This window comes from Neolamprologus multifasciatus, chromosome 4, assembly GCF_963576455.1.
Source record: "Neolamprologus multifasciatus chromosome 4, fNeoMul1.2, whole genome shotgun sequence".
Classification (NCBI taxonomy): Eukaryota; Metazoa; Chordata; class Actinopteri; order Cichliformes; family Cichlidae; genus Neolamprologus; species Neolamprologus multifasciatus.
The window spans coordinates 31,505,987-31,529,648 of NC_140442.1; the positions used below are offsets into that span (position 1 = coordinate 31,505,987).

The 23,662-nt window shown below is 42.4% G+C and overlaps 1 protein-coding gene across 8 annotated transcripts in view; it reads left to right on the forward strand.

Moving 5' to 3' along the window:
• Positions 1 to 23,662, forward strand: part of rbfox1 (RNA binding fox-1 homolog 1) — a 107,207-nt gene that overhangs the window by 44,358 nt on the left and 39,187 nt on the right. For all 8 annotated transcript variants that reach the window (XM_085155648.1, XM_085155644.1, XM_085155645.1 and 5 more), the window contains one exon: positions 21,659 to 21,791. In XM_085155648.1, coding sequence (XP_085011774.1) covers positions 21,659 to 21,791 — 133 coding nt within the window. The remainder of the gene's footprint in view (positions 1 to 21,658; positions 21,792 to 23,662) is intronic.

A 23,662-nucleotide genomic window follows, 5' to 3' on the forward strand; every position in this document is an offset into this window, starting at 1 on the left:
CCTTACAAAGGAGGAAGGAATCAGAATCACAGCATCACATGAGTCCACTGAGAGATTTGCATCTCAGAATGAAAGAGCTCACATCAGATTTATCAAGGATGTTTTCCTGGGGCATAGCTGTCAATACTAAGTTTAGTGGTGCATACACTTTAAGTGTGTCTTATCTTTGAGTTCATTTGTCGAGTTTAGAGTGAAGAGGTTTTTTAAGTCTTGATCAATGTATTGGAGTTTGTTTGTTTTTTGACAATTGCAACCAACCCATCCACAGTTGAGAGTGCATTTCTCGTCTTCTTGCTCAATCAAGACCCAGAATCTTACAGTTTGTTCCATGTCTTGGGAGACAGAAGATATGATGTATCTACATCATACTCAACAATGGAGGCAGAAGTGGCCCTTCAGTGTCACCATGACATGCGTCACTGAGGCTCTGTTGGTCAACAATGTGATCTGTCTTCTCCAAATGATATCCACAGTAGTGTTCGTCATGTGAGGATGCGTTTGTTTTCATAATAAAATGCACTCTTTCCCCAACAAGTGCAATTTGGACAATCTCTACAAAATCAGGAAGATCTGCAGCAGAACCATAAGTCACAACCATGGCTTTAGAGTACCTTGTGTTGTAGAATGAAGGCGCCTCATAAGTTGGTGCCTCAAATCTCAATGTCCAAAAGGCAATCAAGAACCACCCGGCAGTGTGCCTGGGCCCCTGTTCTGAACTCATACCTGGTTGGCCAGCCTCTAGTGGGGTCAGTTGCTCACTACCCCCATTTAATACTCTTGGGAGCAGTGGATGGTGTGGCTGTACTGGTTCTGTGTGTGCCACTGGCTCCTGGGGGATTTTACTGTGATTTCCCAGCCTCATTATCAAGTTCATTAGTGACAAAGACACAGGCATTCTCTCTCTCTCTCCCACACTCATACTACAAGAAGATTTGATTTATGTATCTGTGTATTTCCTAATTTATGTGTACTGCAAGCAATACACCAACAATGGACAAGCCCTGTCCTTCCATGATGGTTCTTCTCCTTGCTCCTTTTCTTTCTTGGGTTTCTGCTGCCTGAGGTATTCACTAAGCACATGATCAGTTTTGGCCATCTAAGTACATTTTCTTGACGTACTCATGAATCTTTATTGTTTCGTTCTGGATAGTAGTTCTCACACTCACTAGTCTGTGACCTCCTTCCGTCTACTTGGCGTACAGTCTCAGAGTGCTGGACCTTGGGTCAGGTAAAACCAACCATGCATGGCAGGTAGCTTACTATGTATTGATGCTTTTGTCTCCTCGTTTGGCCAGCTCAATACTGGTAGAGCAATAAGCTGACCAATAATAATAATAATAATCATAATCATAATAATACGCTGTCATTGCACAGAGAGAACAGTAAAACAAAACACAGAAGTATTCAATTCAATTCAATTCAATTTTATTTATATAGCGCCAAATCACAACAAATGTCGCCTCAAGGCGCTTCATAGATACAGAGAAAAGCCCAACAATCATATGACCCCCTATGAGCAAGCACTTTGGCGACAGTGGGAAGGAAAAACTCCCTTTTAACAGGAAGAAACCTCCGGCAGAACCAGGCTCAGGGAGGGGCGGCCATCTGCTGCGACCGGTTGGGGTGAGAGAAGGAAGACAGGATAAAGACATGCTGTGGAAGAGAGACAGAGATTAATAACAGATACGATTCAATACAGAGAGGTCTGTTAATACATAGTGAGTGAGAAAGGTGACTGGAAAGGAAAAACTCAATGCATCATGGGAATCCCCCGGCAGCCTACATCTATTGCAGCATAACTAAGGGAGGATTCAGGGTCACCTGGTCCAGCCCTAACTATATGCTTTAGCAAAAAGGAAGGTTTTAAGCCTAATCTTAAAAGTAGAGATAGTGTCTGTCTCCTGAATCCAAACTGGAAGCTGGTTCCACAGAAGAGGGGCCTGAAAACTGAAGGCTCTCCCTCCCATTCTACTTTTAAATACTCTAGGACCAACAAGTAGGCCTGCAGAGCGAGAGCGAAGTGCTCTAATAGGGTGATATGGTACTACAAGGTCATTAAGATAAGATGGGGCCTGATTATTTAAGACCTTGTATGTGAGGAGCAGGATTTTGAATTCAATTCTGGATTTAACAGGAAGCCAATGAAGGGAAGCCAAAACAGGAGAAATCTGCTCTCTCTTTCTAGTCCCTGTCAGTACTCTTGCTGCAGCATTTTGGATTAACTGAAGGCTTTTCAGTGAGTTTTTTGGACATCCTGATAATAATGAATTGCAGTAGTCTAGCCTGGAAGTAATAAATGCATGAACTAGTTTTTCAGCGTCACTCTGAGACAGGATATTTCTAATTTTAGAGATGTTGCGCAAATGGAAGAACGCAGTCTTACATATTTGTTTAATATGTGCGTTGAAGGACATATCCTGGTCAAAAATGACTCCAAGGTTCCTCACAGTGTTACTGGAGGCCAAGGTAATGCCATCCAGAGTAAGAATCTGGTTAGATACCATATTTCTAAGCTTTTCAGCGCCGAGTACAATGACCTCAGTTTGATCTGAGTTAAGAAGCAGAAAGTTAGTGGCCATCCAAGTCTTTATGTCTTTAAGACATTCCTGCAGTTTAACTAATTGGTGTGTGTTATCTGGCTTCATGGACAGATAGAGCTGGGTGTCATCTGCATAGCAGTGAAAAAGTATTGCTTGCATGTTAATCTAAACAGCTGTATATAACTTAATTGTTTGTTAAATTTGTACACAAGTTAGGAGAAGGTGGAGAGCTTGCCAGTGGGGTTTGCTGTGCCACCACCTGACTTAGATTAGCGATTTCCCCTTGCAGGTGCACAAACATTCGCTCGTGATGAGCCAGCAGCACCTCCTGGGCTGCGAGAGCTCGGCAAGTTGGATCTGAATCTGAGTCCATAATGGCTAGAACATTCTGTCACTGAACGGACTCAGATGCAGACTCAGGGAGAAAGTGCTATGAAGATTTACTGGCAAACACCAAGTGAGCTATATACAAATATGGAGAAGTCCGGGGTTCCAAGGATCCACGGGAAGGAGGGAGAGGGACACCACACTTAACTGTTGATCCACACACCACGCTCCTCTTGAGATACGCCACGTGACTCTGCCAAACACTCATGCTCTGAAATCCATGGGAGGGAAACAAGAATGGGTCCAGGGAATCTATATACAATAAATAGTCAATCAAAGCCAGGAAATCACAGGGAAACACAAGAGAGGGTTAGACCCAGGGCTACACTAACGTGAGTTATACAACAATCCAGTGTGTCACGGTCTGTGGGCGACAGATCGAGTGGAGAGTGAGTGGAGGACCCAAGTGAGGACAGTGACGTGAAACGAACTTACTTTAACGAAAAGTGAACCTTTATTTGGGGCTGATACTTGAGCATACAAAAATAAAGCAAACAAGCTCAGACCAAACTAAGGAAACTATGAATAAACTATGACAAGACTAGAGAAACTATAAAAGCTATGAACACTGATAATCCTATGACACATGAAGGGACACTATGAAGTCTAAAACTAGACATGGGGAAGGGAACACAAATTTGACAACAAGCACCACACAGACATGAAACATTACAGGTAGACATGAAGCAGGGACACTTAGAACAGGTGAGAAGACACAAAAGGATCTACAAAGCAAAGGACTAACACAGCAACCTAGGCATCGTAGCACTTAGTAAGGTAAACTAAACTGAAACTAGTACACAAATGGAAAAAAAAATACAGTGGATTGCAAAAGTATTCGGCCCCCTTGAACTTTTCCACATTTTGTCACATTACAAATAAATAACTGAAAAGTGGGGTCTGTGTAATTATTCAGCCCCCCAAGTCAATACTTTGTAGAACCACCTTTTGCTGCAATTCCAGCTGCCAGTCTTTTAGGGTCTGTCTTTACCAGCTTTGCACATCTAGAGACTGAATTCTTTGCCCATTCTTCTTTGAAACAGCTCCAGCTCAGTCAGATTCGATGGACAGCGTTTGTGAACAGCAGTTTTCAGATCTTGCCACAGATTCTCGATTGGATTTAGATCTGGACTTTGACTGGGCCGTTCTAACACATGGATATGTTTTGTTTTAAACCATCCCATTGTTGCCCTGGCTTTATGTTTAGGGTCGTTGTCCTGCTGGAAGCTGAACCTCCGCCCCAGTCTCAAGTCTTTTGCAGACTCCAAGAGGTTTTCTTCCAAGATTGCCCTGTATTTGGCTCCATCCATCTTCCTATCAACTCTGACCAGCTTCCCTGTCCCTGCTGAAGAGAAGCCCCCCCAGAGCATGATGCTGCCACCACCATATCTGACAGTGGGGATGGTGTGTTCAGAGTGATGTGCAGTGTTAGTTTTCCACACATAGCGTTTTGCATTTTGACCAAAAAGTCTCATCTGACCAGAGCAGCTTCTTCCACATGTTTGCTGTGTCCCCCACATGTTTGCCGTGTCCCCCACATGTTTGCTGTGTCCCCCACATGGCTTGTAGCAAACTGCAAACGGGACTTCTTATGGTTTTCTGTTAACAATGGCTTTCTTCTTGCCACTCTTCCATAAAGGCCAACTTTGTGCAGTGCACGACTAATAGTTGTCCTATGAACAGATTCCCCCACCTGAGCTGTAGATCTCTGCAGCTCGTCCAGAGTCACCATGGGCCTCTTGGCTGCATTTCTGATCAGCTCCTTGTTCGGCCTGCGAGTTTAGGTGGACGGCCTTGTGTTGGTAGGTTTACAGTTGTGCCATACTCCTTCCATTTCTGAACGATGGCTTGAACAGTGCTCCGTGGGATGTTCAAGGCTTGGGAAATCTTTGTGTAGCCTAAGCCTGCTTTAAATTTCTCAATAACTTTATCCCTGACCTGTCTGGTGTGTTCTTTGGACTTCATGGTGTTGTTGCTCCCAATATTCTCTTAGACAACCTCTGAGGCCGTCACACAGCAGCTGTATTTGTACTGACATTAGATTACACACAGGTGCACTCTATTTAGTCATTAGCACTCATCAGGCAATGTCTATGGGCAACTGACTGCACTCAGACCAAAGGGGGCTGAATAATTACGCACACCCCACTTTGCAGTTATTTATTTGTAAAAAATGTTTGGAATCATGTATGATTTTCGTTCCACTTCTCACGTGTGCACCACTTTGTGTTGGTCTTTCATGTGGAATTCCAATAAAACTGATTCATGTTTGTGGCTGTAATGTGACAAAATGTGGGAAAGTTAAAGGGGGCCGAATACTTTTGTAAGCCACTATACAATAAAACTCAAACACTGGGTCACACAACCCTGTACCGTGACACAGCGACAAGAAGCACTGAGTCACTGCCATAAATAGTGGGTGGGAGTAGCAGGATAATAGGCCAGAGGTGAGTAACTGCTTGCAGGTAAATGGGCCAAATGTGGGAGCCTACAGTGAGCTCCACCCAAGCAGAGAGGAGACAGGAGAGAGAGCGAGAGATAACAAGTTTCCTAACTCAACTGGCTGGGTAGACACAGGGACCATGATATTTACCCTTTGGAAAGTTTTACCCATGACCCTGAAGGGCTATGTCAAGGGTAATGAAGGCCAACACTAATGCAGACACAATGGACTGCTGATTACTCCGAATAAAATTTTTTATTAAACACAAGAAATTTTGCTAACATACAGAGTGAGCATCACAGGAGATGAGCTCACTTAAAGAATGGAGAGGTGCGTTACTCCACTGACTTTGAACAGGTAAGTTGAGAGGATATTCTCTGAGGAGTGAATGTGGCAGATTCCAGGGGGAGGCTACCAGGTGAGTGTCCGAAGCAGCGGAGGAGTGAGAAGCTAAGATGTTCAATCTTTGTCCTTTCTGAAGTCTTGACAATTGGTGATATGCAGGTGAGTGTTCAACATGAACCATGAAGCAGAATAGGCCAGCGTCGGGAGACCAGGTGAGTAAACAGGTGAGTGATGAATACTGAGCCCAGGACGTAGACAACTGAAGACGCAGAGAATTCATGTTAGGAAGAGAAGAATCAAAAATACAAGTAGCAAAGTTAACGGACTGGAGTGAACTGGCTTGATTTGTGAGACATGAAATGTGGGGTGAGGGAGGGAGCTTTAGCTTAACTGCTGCTGCACTGATGATCGATTCAGTTTTGAAGCGAGCAATGAAGCGTGGAGCGAGCTTATGGTGAGGAGTTTCAATGGGATGTCTTTAGTGGATAGCCAAACATTCTGTGCTGGTTCATACCTTGGCACCAGTGTCCAACAGTAGGCCACATAATGGCAATTCAGCTCGGTTTAACAGAGCAAGTCCTTTTTTGGTTTGAGGCAGATCGACCAGTTCTGTTACAGGTGTTGTTGTATAGATGGAACCTCATAGGTGGTCTTGGCTGCCAAAAATAGTGGAGGTTGATAACCAAGTGAGACTTGAAAAGGGGACAGGCCTGTGTCTGAAGAAGTTAGAAAGTTGTGAAAATAATCAAGCCAAAATAACTGCAAATACCAGGGGGGTCTGAGAGGTGACATAGCCAACATGCCTTTCAGTTTGTCCATTAGTTTGGGGATGAAAACCTGAACTGTGGCAGACTTTGCCTCCTAAAGCAGTACAAAATGTCTTCCCTAAAAGATAGTAAAGACTCTTATGATCCATCCAAATGACAAACGTCTGCTTGGCCCCCTCCAAACAATGCCTCCACTCTAGTTTGATCCTGAGTAATTCACAGTCCCTAATGTCAGAAGGCTGCTGGAGTTGGTCACCTAGAGAACAAGGCATGTGGCCGGAGCTTACCTTTAAGTCCTGACCTCTGGGAGACGATTGTCCCCACCCCGAGCCAGATGCAGCCACCTACAACTAAAGCCACAAGACTGGGGCCAAGGTGAATAGCTCCTCTAATCGTGTGACAGTGGCCTTTGCTTCTCTGCTGCTCCTCAGGAGTTAGCTGTGAGAGCCCAATTTCCATAGGTTTGGGTCATGACTCTGACGGGGGCGTGAGAGTCTGGAAACAGAAGTTGCTGATGAAGTTGGAAGACTAGCAATTAGCACCGGAAATGCCTGAAATGGCACCCTGTGGGATTTGTAGTTCATTTTTAATTCTTTCTCCCTAGCCAATCGTCTATTCTAAGGACTAGGGATACTAAATCCTTAAAAGAAGTAAGTTAATCAGCAACTGATCTTTCATCTGATCATTTAATGCTTTCAAAAATACTCCCTGTAAAGTGTTTTCTGGCTAGCCAGTCAAGGCGAGCTTTCAGTTTGAATAAGCATGTATCCTAAGTCTGCTGTTTGGTCCTCATTCAACATAATATGATACTCACACACTGTGTGCAAGCTAGTCTTAGCCAAAGGCCTCTTTTATACCGTTACATTCAGAGGTATGGCACTTTCACAATGCACAACTTTTTACCACAGTTATTACAATAGCCATTTCTTGTTGTATGCTCAATCAAGCAGGTAAGTAAATCTCCAAAAGCTGATTTCAAACTCCAAAACACGTTGCGCCAAAAATTGGTCCCCCCCAAGGATCGGGTCCCCCGACACAAACACAGTAACATAGTGTAACATAGTTAAGTGCCAGGAGGTACGCTGGCCCCTAGAGACAAAGCACGTACAAACTCCAAGACACTTACAAAATCCAAAACACTTACCAACTCCAAAACACGTGCAAAATCCAAAACACTTACAAAATCCAAAACACGTACAAAATCCAAAACACGTGCAAAATCCAAAACACTTACAAAATCCAAAACACATGCAAAGTCCAAAACACATGCAAACTCCAAAACACTTACAAAATCCAAAACACGTACAAAATCCAAAACACGTGCAAACTCCAAAACACATGCAAAGTCCAAAACACTTACAAAATCCAAAACACATGCAAACTCCAAAACACTTACAAAATCCAAAACACTTACAAAATCCAAAACACATGCAAAGTCCAAAACACATGCAAACTCCAAAACACATGCAAACTCCAAAACACATGCAAAGTCCAAAACACTTACAAAATCCAAAACACATGCAAAGTCCAAAACACATGCAAAGTCCAAAACACATGCAAACTCCAAAACACATGCAAACTCCAAAACACATGCAAAGTTCAAAACACTTTTTTTTTTTTTTTTTGCCTGTCCCATTTGGTTCTTTAGCCGTCAGAATTGTTGTCTGAAGACCAACAAGGATACCCAATGGATTTATTTTGCCAAATGGATCATCATGGCATTGCCGTATTGGTCCATTTGATCGACCTTTGTTTTTATTATTTATTTTATTTTCAGTTGTTACAGACGGGACAGACATGAGTGAGGGATAGGAAAGGGAGAAAGAAAGAGGAAGGAAAAGAAAAACAGAAGGGGAGAGGGACAGTGAGAAAGGGGGGAAGAAAAAATATCTCCGGGATCACCTGTTGAGAGAAAAAGAATAGAAAACCAGCAAAAAAAACAAAACAATGCAACATACTATACACAACACCATCGCATTAATCTAGCTAAGTGTAAACAGCAGTAAATACTAAATATTGAATGTTGTTGTGCAGCACGCAGGACAGACAGCGCACAATGTGCTTTGAAGTAGCAGCCAAGAAAGGTGTGATTTAAGTCTACGAACAGTGAACACCCGTGTGCACACCTGTGTGGATCGGCGCGCTTGTATTCAAATGGTTTCCCCATGTAATGGTCTGCTAGAGGATGTAGAGAGCCATAGCCCCGTCCCCCAGGGCATGAAGCAGGCATGGAGGAGATCCAGGCCCCAGACATCCAGAGGCCCCAGAGTGCAAGAGCCCAAGGAGGACCACCGGAGGGGCATCCGTGCCACCTTCATGGGAAGGGCTGAGGATCCCCAGATGAGGGGTCACCCAGCTAGCTAGAGGGGGCTGCACCGGCGTGCCCGCCGGCTCCGCCGGCAGCCAGCTGCGCCAGAGTGAACCGAGCCGCAGGCACAGAGGCCGGAGGCCCGAGGGCCCCCCGCGCCCCGGAAGAGGCCTGACCGAGCAGCAGGCGCCAGGCCCCGCCAAGTAGCCACCGGGAGTGAGCTGGCACATGACCTGAGCGCCCAGCCCTGGACACCAAGAACCAACAATGCACCGACCCCTGAGGGCATCAGTCACCGGCAGGGAGTGTGGTGAGGGGAGATAGGCCTCCACACTTTGGAGGGCCTTGGAGTTCCCAGAGAGGTGGAGTCTAAGACCCGACCTGACATATAGACACAGACAAACAGGCACACACAGACACAGACATGCATTCCCACCCTCATGCACACATATACAAACACTCAGCACTCACCCAACGTAGGAATAAACGTAAATGGACATGTACACACAATCACACTCCCCAAACATACTCTATACCCCGGGTCCAGGTATCCTCGCCCCCAGAGATGGAAACGGCACCCAGACCCAAGAGATGTTACCCTTCCCTCCGGGGTGGAGGCAAGCAGACCGCCCCAGGCTCCGCAGCAGCAGGGAGGCCAATCGGACAGCCAGCATCTCTTCCCAGCCCCCCCGCCCCGATGGCTAGCAGAGAACGGGGGTGTGTTAAGACCCCATACCTCCCTCCTCCCGCTCAAGTGTAGTGTTGCTGCGTGTTGCTCTAAAGTGTATTTAAAACAAGGGAGAGCATGGTGCTGCTGCCAGAGAGCAGCAGGTGTTAGCACGGCCCCTCCCGAGAACCCTCAATGTCTACATGGATTTAAAATTGAGAGGTGGGCACCGGCGCCAGAGGTAGGTTTGAATACTCAGACCGTCTACTGGACGCCGTTTACGTGCCCACTCTCAAGGCCCTATATATATATATGTGTGTGTGTTATGAGAGTGTAAGTAATGTGGATGTCTAAGTTGTGAGATAAAATTGAGGCACAGGTGGCCAGAAGAGGACAGAGGGGGGGGGGATGTCTCCCCTGCACCCTGGTGACACACCCGCACCCCAAAGCCCTACCTGTGTGGGTGGGTGTGGTGGAGCGGGAAGAGGGAGGCAGCCGGGGATGGGGAGGAAAAGAAGGGAGGGGAGGGTGTCCCTCCCTAGGGCCAGCTCCCCCGCTGACCCCAATATGCACCCCCGTCCTCTGGTATCCACCAAGGCAAGGGAGCCCAGGCCCATCCAGACCGGGGCCTACGGCAGCAGCACCGCCAAGCCCCACAGGACCCCGGGCAGCCCACCCGACCCCACCGCAGAGGAAACTGTACCCACCCCAACATTCAATCATCTCCCAGACTACACAAGACACAGACACCCAGGTTAAGTTTATTCTCCACCTCTCCTATGTCTCTCCCCCACCTGCAGAGTGGACTCCTGCAAAGATGGAACAACCTCCCTGCCAGTTCAAGAGCCCCCCGGTTAGGCCGATGCACAAGAGGCCCCCTGCGCCAGGGCTGAGCCCCCGTGCACCCACCCGCCCACAACCTCGGCGACACACCGACGAGGACCAACGCCCCCAAGGCCCAGCCAGAGCCCCAGCACGGAGGCGAAGCACCCCCGAACCCCAAACCCCCACGCCCGCCCCGGATCCACTCAGGGGCAGCCAGGCCACCAGGCCAGTAACCTACGTCCGCCAGCACAGACGATCCTCCAGCCCCGCTGCACGCGGCCACGAGGAGAACAACCTCTGAGAGCGACCAGAGCCACTAACCAGGTTATGAACACAACCCTCGGGTTAAGCCCTCCAGGGATAACGTCTCTAGGAGTCCTCCAGGTGCCCTAAGCCCATCCCAACCTCCACATCAACCACAATAGCCAAGGCGGGACCAAACCACGACCCCCTACCCCCGCTAGGTGATGGAGCCGATCAAAGGAGCCCAGAGGGATTGATCTAATGTGGTGGCAGAGGCTATATCGAGACTAATGTGATCTATTAGATAGTTTCTATATTGGCTAGAATTAAGATTATTTTTATTTTTCCAGTTCATGAGGACCGTTTTCTTGGCGATGCATAGGGCAATAAAAACCATGTGGACTGTATTAATTTCTGTAGTGACATCATCCAAGTTTCCCAACAAGCATTCATAAAGGGGAGGTTGGAATTTTACATTTCAGACGCTTTGATAAGTCCTCACATATCTCGTGCCAAAACTTCTGCACTGGTGGACAGAACCAAAGAGCGTGGATGTAACTGTCTGGTGTATTGCCTTGACAGTGTGAGCAGTTGTTGGCGGATGTAAAGCCCATCTTAAACATTCGATGACCTGTATAGTGCACTCTATGCAGTATTTTGTATTGTATTAATTGCAGATTGGGATTTTTAATCAATTTAAAGGTTTTTAAGCAAATCTGAGACCAGACGTTTTGGTCTAAGCTGACTGATAAATCTGCTTCCCACTTTGCAATAGGAAGGGATATTGATTCATCTATTTTAGAAAGTGTTCTGTATATTTTAGATAATAGTTTGGGGGATTTAAGAGTAAGAAATTGAACCACACTTGGTGGTGTTTGTAATTCAACTTGACTGAGGTTAAATTTCTTTTTTACTATGGATTTAATTTGTTGATATTCGAAAAATCTTTTCTTGTTGATCCCATATTGTGTAACTAGTCTGTCAAATGGAATAAATTCTGTTCCCTCTAATATATGTTCTAAGTATTTAATTCCTTTACAACTCCATTCTGGGAAATTAATCATATTTTTGTTTTGTAATATGTCAGGGTTATTCCAGATAGGTGTACGTTTGCATGGGATTAATGAAGACTCCGTTATTTTTAGAAACTCCCACCATGCTGTCAGAGAAAAGCTGATGTTGATGCTTTTAAAGCACTCATGTCTTTTGATGTTTGAGCTAATAAATGGTAGGTCTGAAATCTCTAGATCATTGCATAGTGCCTGTTCAACATCTAGCCAGGGCTCATCTAAGAGGGTACATTTTAACCATTCTGAGATGAACTGAAGCCTGTTGGCTAAGAAGTATTGGTGAAAATTAGGCAGATCTAATCCTCCTCTATCCTTGGTTCTTTGTAGCGTTTTTAAGCTGATGCGCGGGGGTTTATCTTTCCAAAGGAATTTAGAAATATGTGAATCCAGAGATCTGAACCAATCTTGTGATGGTTTGCTAGGGATCATTAAAAATAAGTAATTTATTTTTGGCAAGATCATCATTTTTATAGTGGCGACCCTTCCCATGAATGATATGGGTAGAGATTTCCATCTAGTCAGATCGCCTTCTACTTTCTTTAGAAGTGGGATGTGGTTTAATTTAATTAAGTCTGAAAGCTTAGGAGAAACATTAATACCTAAATATTTAATATTTCCAGATTGTAGTGGGGCAGAAGATGAATTATGGAAGGAGCAGTTAATGGGAAGAACTGTAGATTTTGGCCAGTTAATTGAATAATCTGAAACTCTTGAAAACCAGTTTATTAGAGTAATTACCTCAGAGAGGTTGATTTGTGAGTTTTGCAGAAAAAGCAACACATCATCCGCATAGAGACTGATTTTATGTTCTACGTTATTACATTTTATGCCCTTAATTGTTGAATTCTGTCTAAATGCTGCTGCTAGAGGTTCGATAAAAATTGCAAAAAGTGAAGGGGAGAGTGGGCATCCCTGTCTGGTGCCCCTCAGGAGACAAAAGCTGGAGGATGTCTGGTCATTTGTTCTGATACGAGCTGTTGGGGAATTGTATAATATTCTTATCCAATTTATGAAAGAGTTTCCAAAACCAAATTTGTGTAAAGTTGCAAATAAAAATTTCCAGTTAACTCTGTCAAATGCTTTTTCTGCATCTAGAGATAATATTATGGTTTCAATGTTTTTATTGTATGAGTAGTCTATTAAATTAAGTAATCTACGAGTGTTTGTTGAGGAGTGCCGACCTTTTATGAAACCAGTTTGGTCAGGATGAATTAAGAGGGGGGTTATTTTCTCTAATCTCTTTGAGAGAGCTTTGCAGATTATTTTAAGGTCTACATTTATAAGGGATATTGGACGATAACTTGAGGGAAATAAAGGGTCTTTTCCTGGTTTTAGCAGGAGACTAATGTTAGCAGAATTCATATTTGGTGGTAGTCTGCCATTTTTCTTGATTTCCTGCAACATTCCATGGAATACTGGTGCCAAAATTGTCCAGAATTCTTTGTAGAATTCTGCAGGAAAGCCGTCTGGACCTGGAGCTTTATTAATGGGCATACTTATCAGGGCTTCCTGGAGTTCACCTGGTGTCAGTGGTGAATCCAGTGCCATTGCTTGACTGTCTAGTAATTTTGGAAGAGTTACGTTGTCAAGAAACAAATCAATTTCATTTTTAGACGGGTTTATTTGTGGTGAATATAAAGTTTCATAGAAATCCCTAAAAATCTTGTTTATTCTTCCAGGGTCATATATTGTGTTCCCTGATAAATCTTTAGTAGCACATATAGTTGTTTTTTCTTTATTTATTTTTAACTGGTTTGCTAGAAATCGACCTGGTTTGTTACTGTGTTCAAAATTCTGCAAGCGAAGTCTTTGTACAAGGAATTGTGTTTTTCTATTAATAATTTCATTTAATTCTATTTTTGTTTTGCATATTTTGTTCATTATTTCTTGATCTTGGTGGAACGCGTAGGCTTCTTCTAAGGATTTGATGTTTTTTTCTAATTCCTGAATATTTTTGTTTTCTTCTTTCTTTTTGTGTGATGAGAAAGAAATTATTTTACCTCTCATCACAGCTTTTCCTGCTTCCCATAGAACAGAAGCAGATGTTCCGGGAGTGTCATTAAAGTCTAAATATGAAGTCCATTCCTTTTTAAAATATTTAATAAAGTCTTCATCTTTAAGTAGTGATGTGTTAAATCTCCAGTTTTTACTTGGCGTAGTATTATTCTTGTGTATTAGTGTTAAAGATACAGGAGCATGATCGCTGACAGCTATAGGGTGAATCTCAGTGTCTGAAATGTCACTCAGCAGTGAGCTGCTGACCAAAAAATAATCCAGACGAGAGTAGGAGTGATGAACATGTGAGAAGAAAGTATATTCCTTACTGTTGGGGTGAAGGGAGCGCCATGCATCGCAAAGGCCATAGTCGCTCATATACTGTTTGATTATATTTGTGGATTGCCAATTGCGCTGAGTTCCTGTTGTGTTGAGCCTATCCATTTCTTCATTTAGTCCAAGGTTGAGGTCGCCTCCAAGAATGAGTGTGCAATCAAGGTGTTCAGAGAGTGCACTAAAAAATCCGTGGAAGAATGAGGGTTCATCAACATTTGGACCATATATACTTACAATACATAGTTTTTTGTTCAATATTGATAGTTTAATAATTACAAATCTACCCTCTGGATCTATAACACAAAACACATGCAAAGTCCAAAACACTTACAAAATCCAAAACACATGCAAACTCCAAAACACTTACAAAATCCAAAACACTTACAAAATCCAAAACACATGCAAAGTCCAAAACACATGCAAACTCCAAAACACATGCAAACTCCAAAACACTTACAAAATCCAAAACACATGCAAAGTCCAAAACACTTACAAAATCCAAAACACATGCAAAGTTCAAAACACTTACAAAATCTAAAACACGTACAAAATCCAAAACACATACAAAATCCAAAACACATGCAAAGTCCAAAACACTTACAAAATCCAAAACACATGCAAAGTTCAAAACACTTACAAAATCTAAAACACTTACAAAATCCAAAACACGTACAAAATCCAAAACACGTGCAAACTCCAAAACACATGCAAAGTCCAAAACACTTACAAAATCCAAAACACATGCAAACTCCAAAACACTTACAAAATCCAAAACACTTACAAAATCCAAAACACATGCAAAGTCCAAAACACATGCAAACTCCAAAACACATGCAAACTCCAAAACACGTACAAAATCCAAAACACATGCAAAGTCCAAAACACTTACAAAATCCAAAACACATGCAAAGTTCAAAACACTTACAAAATCTAAAACACGTACAAAATCCAAAACACTTACAAAATCCAAAACACATGCAAAGTCCAAAACACTTACAAAATCCAAAACACATGCAAAGTTCAAAACACTTACAAAATCTAAAACACTTACAAAATCCAAAACACGTACAAAATCCAAAACACGTGCAAACTCCAAAACACATGCAAAGTCCAAAACACTTACAAAATCCAAAACACATGCAAACTCCGAAACACTTACAAAATCCAAAACACTTACAAAATCCAAAACACATGCAAAGTCCAAAACACATGCAAACTTCAAAACACATGCAAACTCCAAAACACATGCAAACTCCAAAACACCTACAAAATCCAAAACACTTACAAAATCCAAAACACGTACAAAATCCAAAACACGTACAAAATCCAAAACACATGCAAACACATGTATCCCAATTCAGGGTCTGCAGCCTTAAAGGCTGCATTTTAAGGCCGATTACGTCACAGCGACACGACGAAGGCTGTCCCAATTCAAAGGCTGCTCGAAATGCGTCCCTCAAATCCCTGAATTTTAAGGATGGGTCGGTGTAGCCTTCATGACCCAACATATCCCAGACTTCATAGCGTGGCGGTGATGTGGATAATTTTGCCAAAAAAACCCGTCGGAAGCGGAGCGGCCGAAGAGTAAACTTTCAGAAGTAAGTACTGAATATTATGTCACTTATTTATGCGCAAATGTTTTTATAATGAAGAACATTAAAACATTACTGTTGGCCACATGTCGGCAGAGTTATGTGACGTTAGTGATGTTTGTACTAATTTGGTTTTAAAGCCTTTACTTTAAAATATACGCCGTTCAATAGTTGGCCTTAATCTTACAAAGAATGTGATGATTTTATGGATAATTAAAGTCAGTCATATATCCACAAACACAACAAGCTGAAAGTCAGTGATGCTGCTCGGTTTGCAGTCCTGAATATCACGGCACAAGCAGGATTCACTGCACTGTTAATGTTAGCTATGTTATATTGCTGCCTCTGTTCGGTGGTGTCGAGCCAAACGGACTTTAACGTGTGTTTGAACGAGCTGACGGTTCACTCGTTAAGCTGAAAGAAAGATGCTTTAATCACAGAGTCACACATGTGTCCACTGTACCATCTGGGAACTCTTCTTGTTTAGCACTCGTAATAACACAAACACTAAATCCTCCTGTTTGTAGCAGTGTGTACACCTGAGACTGTCACCTGTGTGTCTGTCCTGCACTCTCTCTGTTTCTTTCTCTCTGATTGTGTAATAAAAGTATGAACATGTATTTATAAGTTACACTTGTGTTTGAATCCTGCAGCTTATCACACATTTGATTTCCATGTGTGAAGACTGCAAGTGTCCAGAGTGAGGACAGACTGAGGGACCCACTGCTGCACATCATCTGTGAGGCTTTGCACCCCTGATGATCCACCAGGACAAACTCAGCAGTGTGTGAGGAAGAGGAGGAGGAAGAGCCAGCATCAGCTGACAGACGGAGAGAATAGACAGACTGTTCCCTGTTTGTTTTTGTTTTTTTGTTTTTTTTGTTTTTTTTTTGCCTGTCCCGTTTGGCTCTTTTGCCATCAGAATTATTGTCTAAAGGCGAAGAAAGATGCCCAACGGATTTTCTTTACCAAATTGACCATCCCAGCTTTGCCGTAATGGTCCATTTGATTCACCTTTTATTCTTTATTTTATTTTCACTTGCTGAATACGGGACAGACTTGACGGGGGAAAGAAAAGGGAGAAAGAAAGAGGGAAAGAAAAACAGTTGAGAAGAGGGACGGGGGAGAAGGGCAAAAAACAAAAACCAACAGAATAAGCAGAAGAAAAAAAAAATACATATATCGATCACCTGGATCACCTGTTGAGAAAGAAAAAGAAAACAAGCAGAAGAAAACGAGAGTAAACTGTTCCCTGTTTGTGAAGGACTGCTAGAAAAGTTTAACATAACTATTTGTCTGTCCTGAATCAGTCTTATTAGGTAATGTTCAAATAATGTTATCATCCAGTGTTTTCAGTGTGGGAGAAAGTACTCAGGGCCTTCAAGTTACACACTATGAAAGGCAGCAGCAAGTTTAATGTTCAGAAACCTAAAGTATGTATCAGCAGCAGAATGGAGCTAAAAATAAATGTTTGTTTCAGTTCTATGAAGCTTTGAGTATTTTGGATTAGTAGCACTGCTGTGTTTGTTGCATCATATTGCTGTAATTGTTTATATGCTTTATATATTCTGAGCTAAGTTGATCTATAGTGTTACATCATATTCTATAAGGATGTTATGTGTTTGTAGACTTTCTGCCCAGTTTGACCCATTTAGCAGAAGTCAGCCTGTTTAAGGCTCTGATATCTATTCTGTATGACTTAAAGCAGTTATGACATGGTCTGATTTTCTCACCCAATAAAGGAATATTCAATATATCAGTCTACTCTTCATTCTATCAGAAACAGTTATCACAGCTTGTACATTTTCCTTTTATAAATATATGTATGCAATGAGCCAAACATACTGAAGGAACAACATTTGTCTCTTATATATGATACACCTATGTATATATATGCACTGTCAAAGATACTTGTCTTTGAGTGAAGATTTAAGGTGATAGGACATGTAAATAACTGCAACTTGAATCTTTACTGAAGCTCAGTATTTGACACATGTTCACTGCTGTAATAGCTAATAATGATTAATATAATAACTATAATATTGGCCATATTATATTTACATTACCAAAGTGAGATGACTTTAGTCTCATGAACAATATTAGCTAATTGTTATTTACTAGCTAATCTTAAATGACTGTTCAGTACAGAAATGAAGCCCAAAAATTGTGTTTTACTGTCCTTTGGTCTCAGCCTCAGATACTTATCAAATCACACAAAGTTGTTGTAGAAACAAACAAAGAAATGAACAAAATATGTTCTCCTTCATTTCTGTCAAACAAAGTTTCCAGCGGTTAGTATCATGGTTGCTAGGCTACAAACAGGTATAAAGTGTGACATGGAGTTCAATTCAATTTAATTCAATTTTATTTATATAGCGCCAAATCACAACAAATGTCGCCTCAAGGTGCTTCATAGATACAGAGAAAAGCCCAACAATCATATGACCCCCTATGAGCAAGCACTTTGGCGACAGTGGGAAGGAAAAACTCCCTTTTAACAGGAAGAAACCTCCGGCAGAACCAGGCTCAGGGAGGGGTGGCCATCTGCTGCGACCGGTTGGGGTGAGAGAAGGAAGACAGGATAAAAGACATGCTGTGGAAGAGAGACAGAGATTAATAACAGGTATGATTCAATACAGAGAGGTCTGTTAATACATAGTGAGTGAGAAAGGTGACTGGAAAGGAAAAACTCAATGCATCATGGGTATCCCCCGGCAGCCTACATCTATTGCAGCATAACTAAGGGAGGATTCAGGGTCACCTGGTCCAGCCCTAACTATATGCTTTAGCAAAAAGGAAAGTTTTAAGCCTAATCTTAAAAGTAGAGATAGTGTCTGTCTCCCGAATCCAAACTGGAAGCTGGTTCCACAGAAGAGGGGCCTGAAAACTGAAGGCTCTCCCTCCCATTCTACTTTTAAATACTCTAGGAACAACAAGTAGGCCTGCAGAGCGGGAGCGAAGTGCTCTAATAGGGTAATATGGTACTACAAGGTCATTAAGATAAGATGGGGCCTGATTATTTAAGACTTTGTATGTGAGGAGCAGGATTTTGAATTCAATTCTGGATTTAACAGGAAGCCAATGAAGGGAAGCCAAAACAGGAGAAATATGCTCTCTCTTTCTAGTCCCTGTCAGCACTCTTGCTGCAGCATTTTGGATTAACTGAAGACTTTTCAGTGAGTTTTTTGGACATCCTGATAATAATGAATTGCAGTAGTCCAGCCTGGAAGTAATAAATGCATGAACTAGTTTTTCAGCGTCACTCTGAGACAGGATATTTCTAATTTTAGAGATGTTGCGCAAATGGAAGAACGCAGTCTTACATATTTGTTTAATATGTGCGTTGAAGGACATATCCTGGTCAAAAATGACTCCAAGGTTCCTCACAGTGTTACTGGAGGCCAAGGTAATGCCATCCAGAGTAAGAATCTGGTTAGATACCATATTTCTAAGCTTTTCAGCGCCGAGTACAATGACCTCAGTTTTATCTGAGTTAAGAAGCAGAAAGTTAGTGGCCATCCAAGTCTTTATGTCTTTAAGACATTCCTGCAGTTTAACTAATTGGTGTGTGTTATCTGGCTTCATGGACAGATAGAGCTGGGTGTCATCTGCATAGCAGTGAAAATGTATGCTATGTCTTCTAATGATGCTGCCTAGGGGAAGCATGTATAATGTAAACAGAATTGGTCCTAGCACTGAACCCTGTGGAACTCCATAATTAACCTCAGTGTGTGAAGAGGACTCTCCATTTACATGCACAAATTGGAGTCTATTAGATAGATATGATACAAACCACTGCAGTGCAATACCTGTAATACCTACAGCATGTTCTAATCGCTCTAATAGGATATTATGGTCAACAGTATCGAATGCTGCACTAAGGTCAAGAAGGACAAGCACAGAGATGAGTCCACTGTCAGAGGCCATAAGAAGATCATTTGTAACCTTCACTAAAGCTGTTTCTGTGCTGTGATGAGCTCTGAAACCTGACTGAAACTCTTCAAATAAACCATTCCTCTGCAGATGATCTGTTAGCTGTTTGACAACTACTCTTTCAAGGATTTTTGATATGAAAGGAAGGTTGGAGATTGGCCTATAATTAGCTAAGACTGCTGGGTCTAGAGATGGCTTTTTGAGTAAAGGTTTAACTGCAGCCACCTTGAAGGCCTGTGGTACATAGCCGATTATTAGAGATAGGTTGATCATATATAAGATCGAAGAATTAATCAATGGCAGGACTTCTTTGAGCAGTTTTGTAGGAATGGGGTCTAAAAGACACGTTGATGGTTTGGAGGAAGTAATTATTGAACTCAGAAAGATCGATTGGAGAAAAAGAGTCTAACTTAACATCAATGGTACTAAGAGTAGCTGTAGATAATATTACATCTGTGGGATGATTATTGGTAATTTTTTCTCTAATGATAAAAATTTTATTTGTGAAGAAGTTCATGAAGTCATCACTAGTTAACGTTAAAGGGATGGTTGGCTCAAAACAGCTCTGACTTTTTGTCAGCCTGGCTACAGTGCTGAAGAGAAACCTGGGGTTGTTCTTATTTTCTTCAATCAGTGATGAGTAGTAAGCTGTTCTGGCTTTGCGGAGGGCTTTCTTATAAAGCAACAAACTATTTCTCCAGGCTAAATGATGATCCTCTAAATTTGTGACACGCCATTTCCTCTCCAGATTACGAGTCATCTGCTTTAGGGTACGAGTTTGAGAATTATACCATGGGGTCAGGTACTTCTGATTAGAGACCTTAGTTTTCACTGGAGCTACAGTATCCAGAGTCGTACGTAGTGAGGAGGTGAAATTATTAACAAGATAATCGACCTCTGTTGGGGTAGCGTTCAGATAGCTGCTCTGCTCTGTGTTGGTACAGGGCATTGACGATGATAACAGTGGCTGGATTATATTCTTAAACTTAGTTAGAGCGCTTTCAGAAAGACATCTACTTTGATAAAGTCCACTCTCCACTGCTGCGTAATCAATTATTGTAAATGTAAATGTTATCAAGAAATGATCAGACAGGAGAGGGTTTTCAGGAAACACTGTTAAATGTTCAGTTTCTATGCCATATGTTAAAACAAGATCTAGAGTGTGATTAAAGTGGTGGGTGGGTTCTTTTACATTTTGAGAGAAACCAATTGAGTCTAACAACAGATTAAATGCCATGTTGAGGCTGTCATTTTAAGCATCTACATGGATGTTAAAATCACCCACAATAATTATTTTATCTGAGCTCAGAACTAAATTAGATATAAAGTCTGAGAAATCAGACAGAAACTCTGTGTAAGGCCCAGGTGGACGATAGATGATAACAAGTAAGACTGGTTTCTGAGTTTCACAGCTGGGGTGGACAATGTTAAGCATCAGGCTTTCAAATGAATTAAAAGTCTGTCTTGGTCTTTCATTAATTAATAGTTGCCCCTAACAACGTAATAAGACGGCACTGGGATAAATAAAATGAGACAGCAGTATTGCAGCACCATTTTAAATAGTGATAAATCTTTACTGCCTGTCTAGTGCCTATTGATTAAAATATCCAAAGGTTATGTATTTGCCAGTATTCTTAAGTTCTAATAAACTCAGTAAGAAATTTCATTTTATTTAGGCCATATGAGTAGCAGAGAAAAGCAGTGCTGGAATGAGTCATCATTGTAACTCTTGGGTTCAAAAATCAAGGTGAGAAAAGATGAACAGGAACAATCACCTGCTCAAACCTCTTGTTGTCCCTTTGTGAGCACGTCGTCCTTTACCTGAAAACACTTTTTCATCAGTTCAATCAATGAGTCACTATTCCGATATATAATTAGAGTTGGAAATGGCACTTCGATCTCCTCAACCTTCACTCACCCCAGCTCTTAAGCTTACTGTCACTAGCACCCCAGGTTATTAATCATTTAATAATAATACCAACATAATAGCTTCATTTCACTGACACTCTATGCTCTCTCTGTCTTTTTACATTGTCTTCTTCATGGGTTTTTCCCAACAGCTAGAAATGAGAGTGCACATTCTTTTAATAATAATAGCCAAAGATGCTTCTCAACAGTAGTGGTTAACGCTACTTAAATAATCTTTCTTAAGGAGAAATTCTGTGACATCAGACATGGTTTTCATTGCTCCTTTTCTCTTTCTTCAGTACCAGGATTTCCTGGCCCAGCACCCACTGCAGCAGCAGCATACAGAGGAACTCACCTACGAGGTCGGGGACGGACTGTGTACAACACATTCAGGGCAACTGGACCAGCTCCCTATGTCCCAGCATGTGGAGGGTGAGCATTTTTTCTTGTTCCAGTTTTGTTGTTTTACCTTCCATCTCGGTCTTTTCACTTATCCAGTGTACTAAATCTCAAACTGCTCAGAATCAGTGGAGCATGCCAGGCTTGCCTTATAGCAGTAAGACACTCCACCACTACCATAGCATGGGGACTCGACTTAGAGGCATGCTCCTAAACATGCTCTTGTATCTTAGCACAAATTCATAGAAAATAGCTGTCAAGATGAACTTGCACCTGTCACAGGTGCTGTTGTACACAGGTGTATATACAGGTGTGTATACAGGTACTGTTCCTCTAGTCTGATATAATTAAACAATATAAGAAATAGTACAAACCAAGGAGATGGTTATCTGAGGAACTAGGAAAGAAAGCGACTGGACTTCTTCCTATTTCTTGAAGATGTTTCACCTCTCATCCAAGAAGCTTCCCAGGTATTTAATCCCTAGTGAGAGTTATTCCTAAAGAGGGTCGTTGACCCACTATTGATCACATGCCTCAACGAATGGCCAAGGTGTGAAAAAAGATGTGGATCAGCAGAGGTTTCATGTGAAACCATGGTTAGATCTATTATGTGAACACTGGTGGCGCAGCAGCAGCACGCAGCGGCCATCCCTCTGTCTTGTCTTGTTTATTGTTGCAATTTTTTTGCAGAGTCCTGTTTTTAAATTCAATTTCAATTCAATTTTATTTATTTAGCACCAAATCACAACAACAGTCGCCTCAAGGCGGTTTATATTGTATAGTAGATTCTACAATAATACATACAGAGAAAAACCCAACAATCATATGACCCCCTATGAACAAGCACTGTGGCGACAGTGGGAAGGAAAAACTCCCTTTTAACAGGAAGAAATCTCCAGCAGAACCAGGCTCAGGGAGGGGCGGGGCCATCTGCTGCGACCAGTTAGGGTGAGAGAAGGAAGACAGGATAAAAGACATGCTGTGGAAGAGAGACAGAGGTTAATAACAGATATGATTCAATGCAGAGAGGTCTGTTAGCACATAGTGAGTGAGAAAGGTGACTGGAAAGGAAAAACTCAATGCATCATGGGAAAATTTCTTATCTAAATGTCCACTGAGCTGTGAGCCTTCCTTCTCGTTTGGCTCTCAGCAAAGGCGGTCGCACTTTTCTCCTCTCCTCCTTACCCTTATCTTCCCTGCTTAGCCTCTGTCCTTGTCTTGTCTCGTGTGCATTACTTTCCCTGGAACAGTCTCTCACTGTCATTCTCTAAAACCTAAAAGAGAATTATGGATTTGATCAACTGGTCTATGAATGCTATTGACACCCTTTTCTCAATGAGAAGTCTGGGCTCGGGAGAGCCTGAGTGCCCTGGAGGGACTTTCCCTGTCGGATACACGATGGACGGGTGGCAGAACTGGAGGGTCATGTGCCTGGCGGGACTGTCGATCGAGGACGCTGAAGATATCTACCTATTTGGAACCATGATAACAGGGTTCTTGCCAGTGTTGGGACTAACGCGTTATTAAGTAACGCGTTACAGTAACTACGTTATTATTGTGGTAACGAGCACGGTAACTAGTTATTATGCCAAAATCAGGAACGCGTTAGTCGTTACTGGGATTTAGATAGGGTCGTTACTCGTTACTTCGTGTGGCGGCTATCGCGGAGCTTCCACAGATTCAGTAACATTAGCAAGTGGTGGAGGCCAGCTGGTGGATGAGGGAAAGGGGACGCAGAAGGAAAAGAGACCCGAGGCGGCCGCCGGTCCAAGTGTGAACTGAACTTCAGGTAAGAAGTTATGACCTGCAGTCTATCTGGGTCAGATATAAACCAAGTTTAGGTGGAGTTTATTTTCGTTATTCTGACTTTTTCCATACTGCGTACTAGCTAGCATGACGGAGTT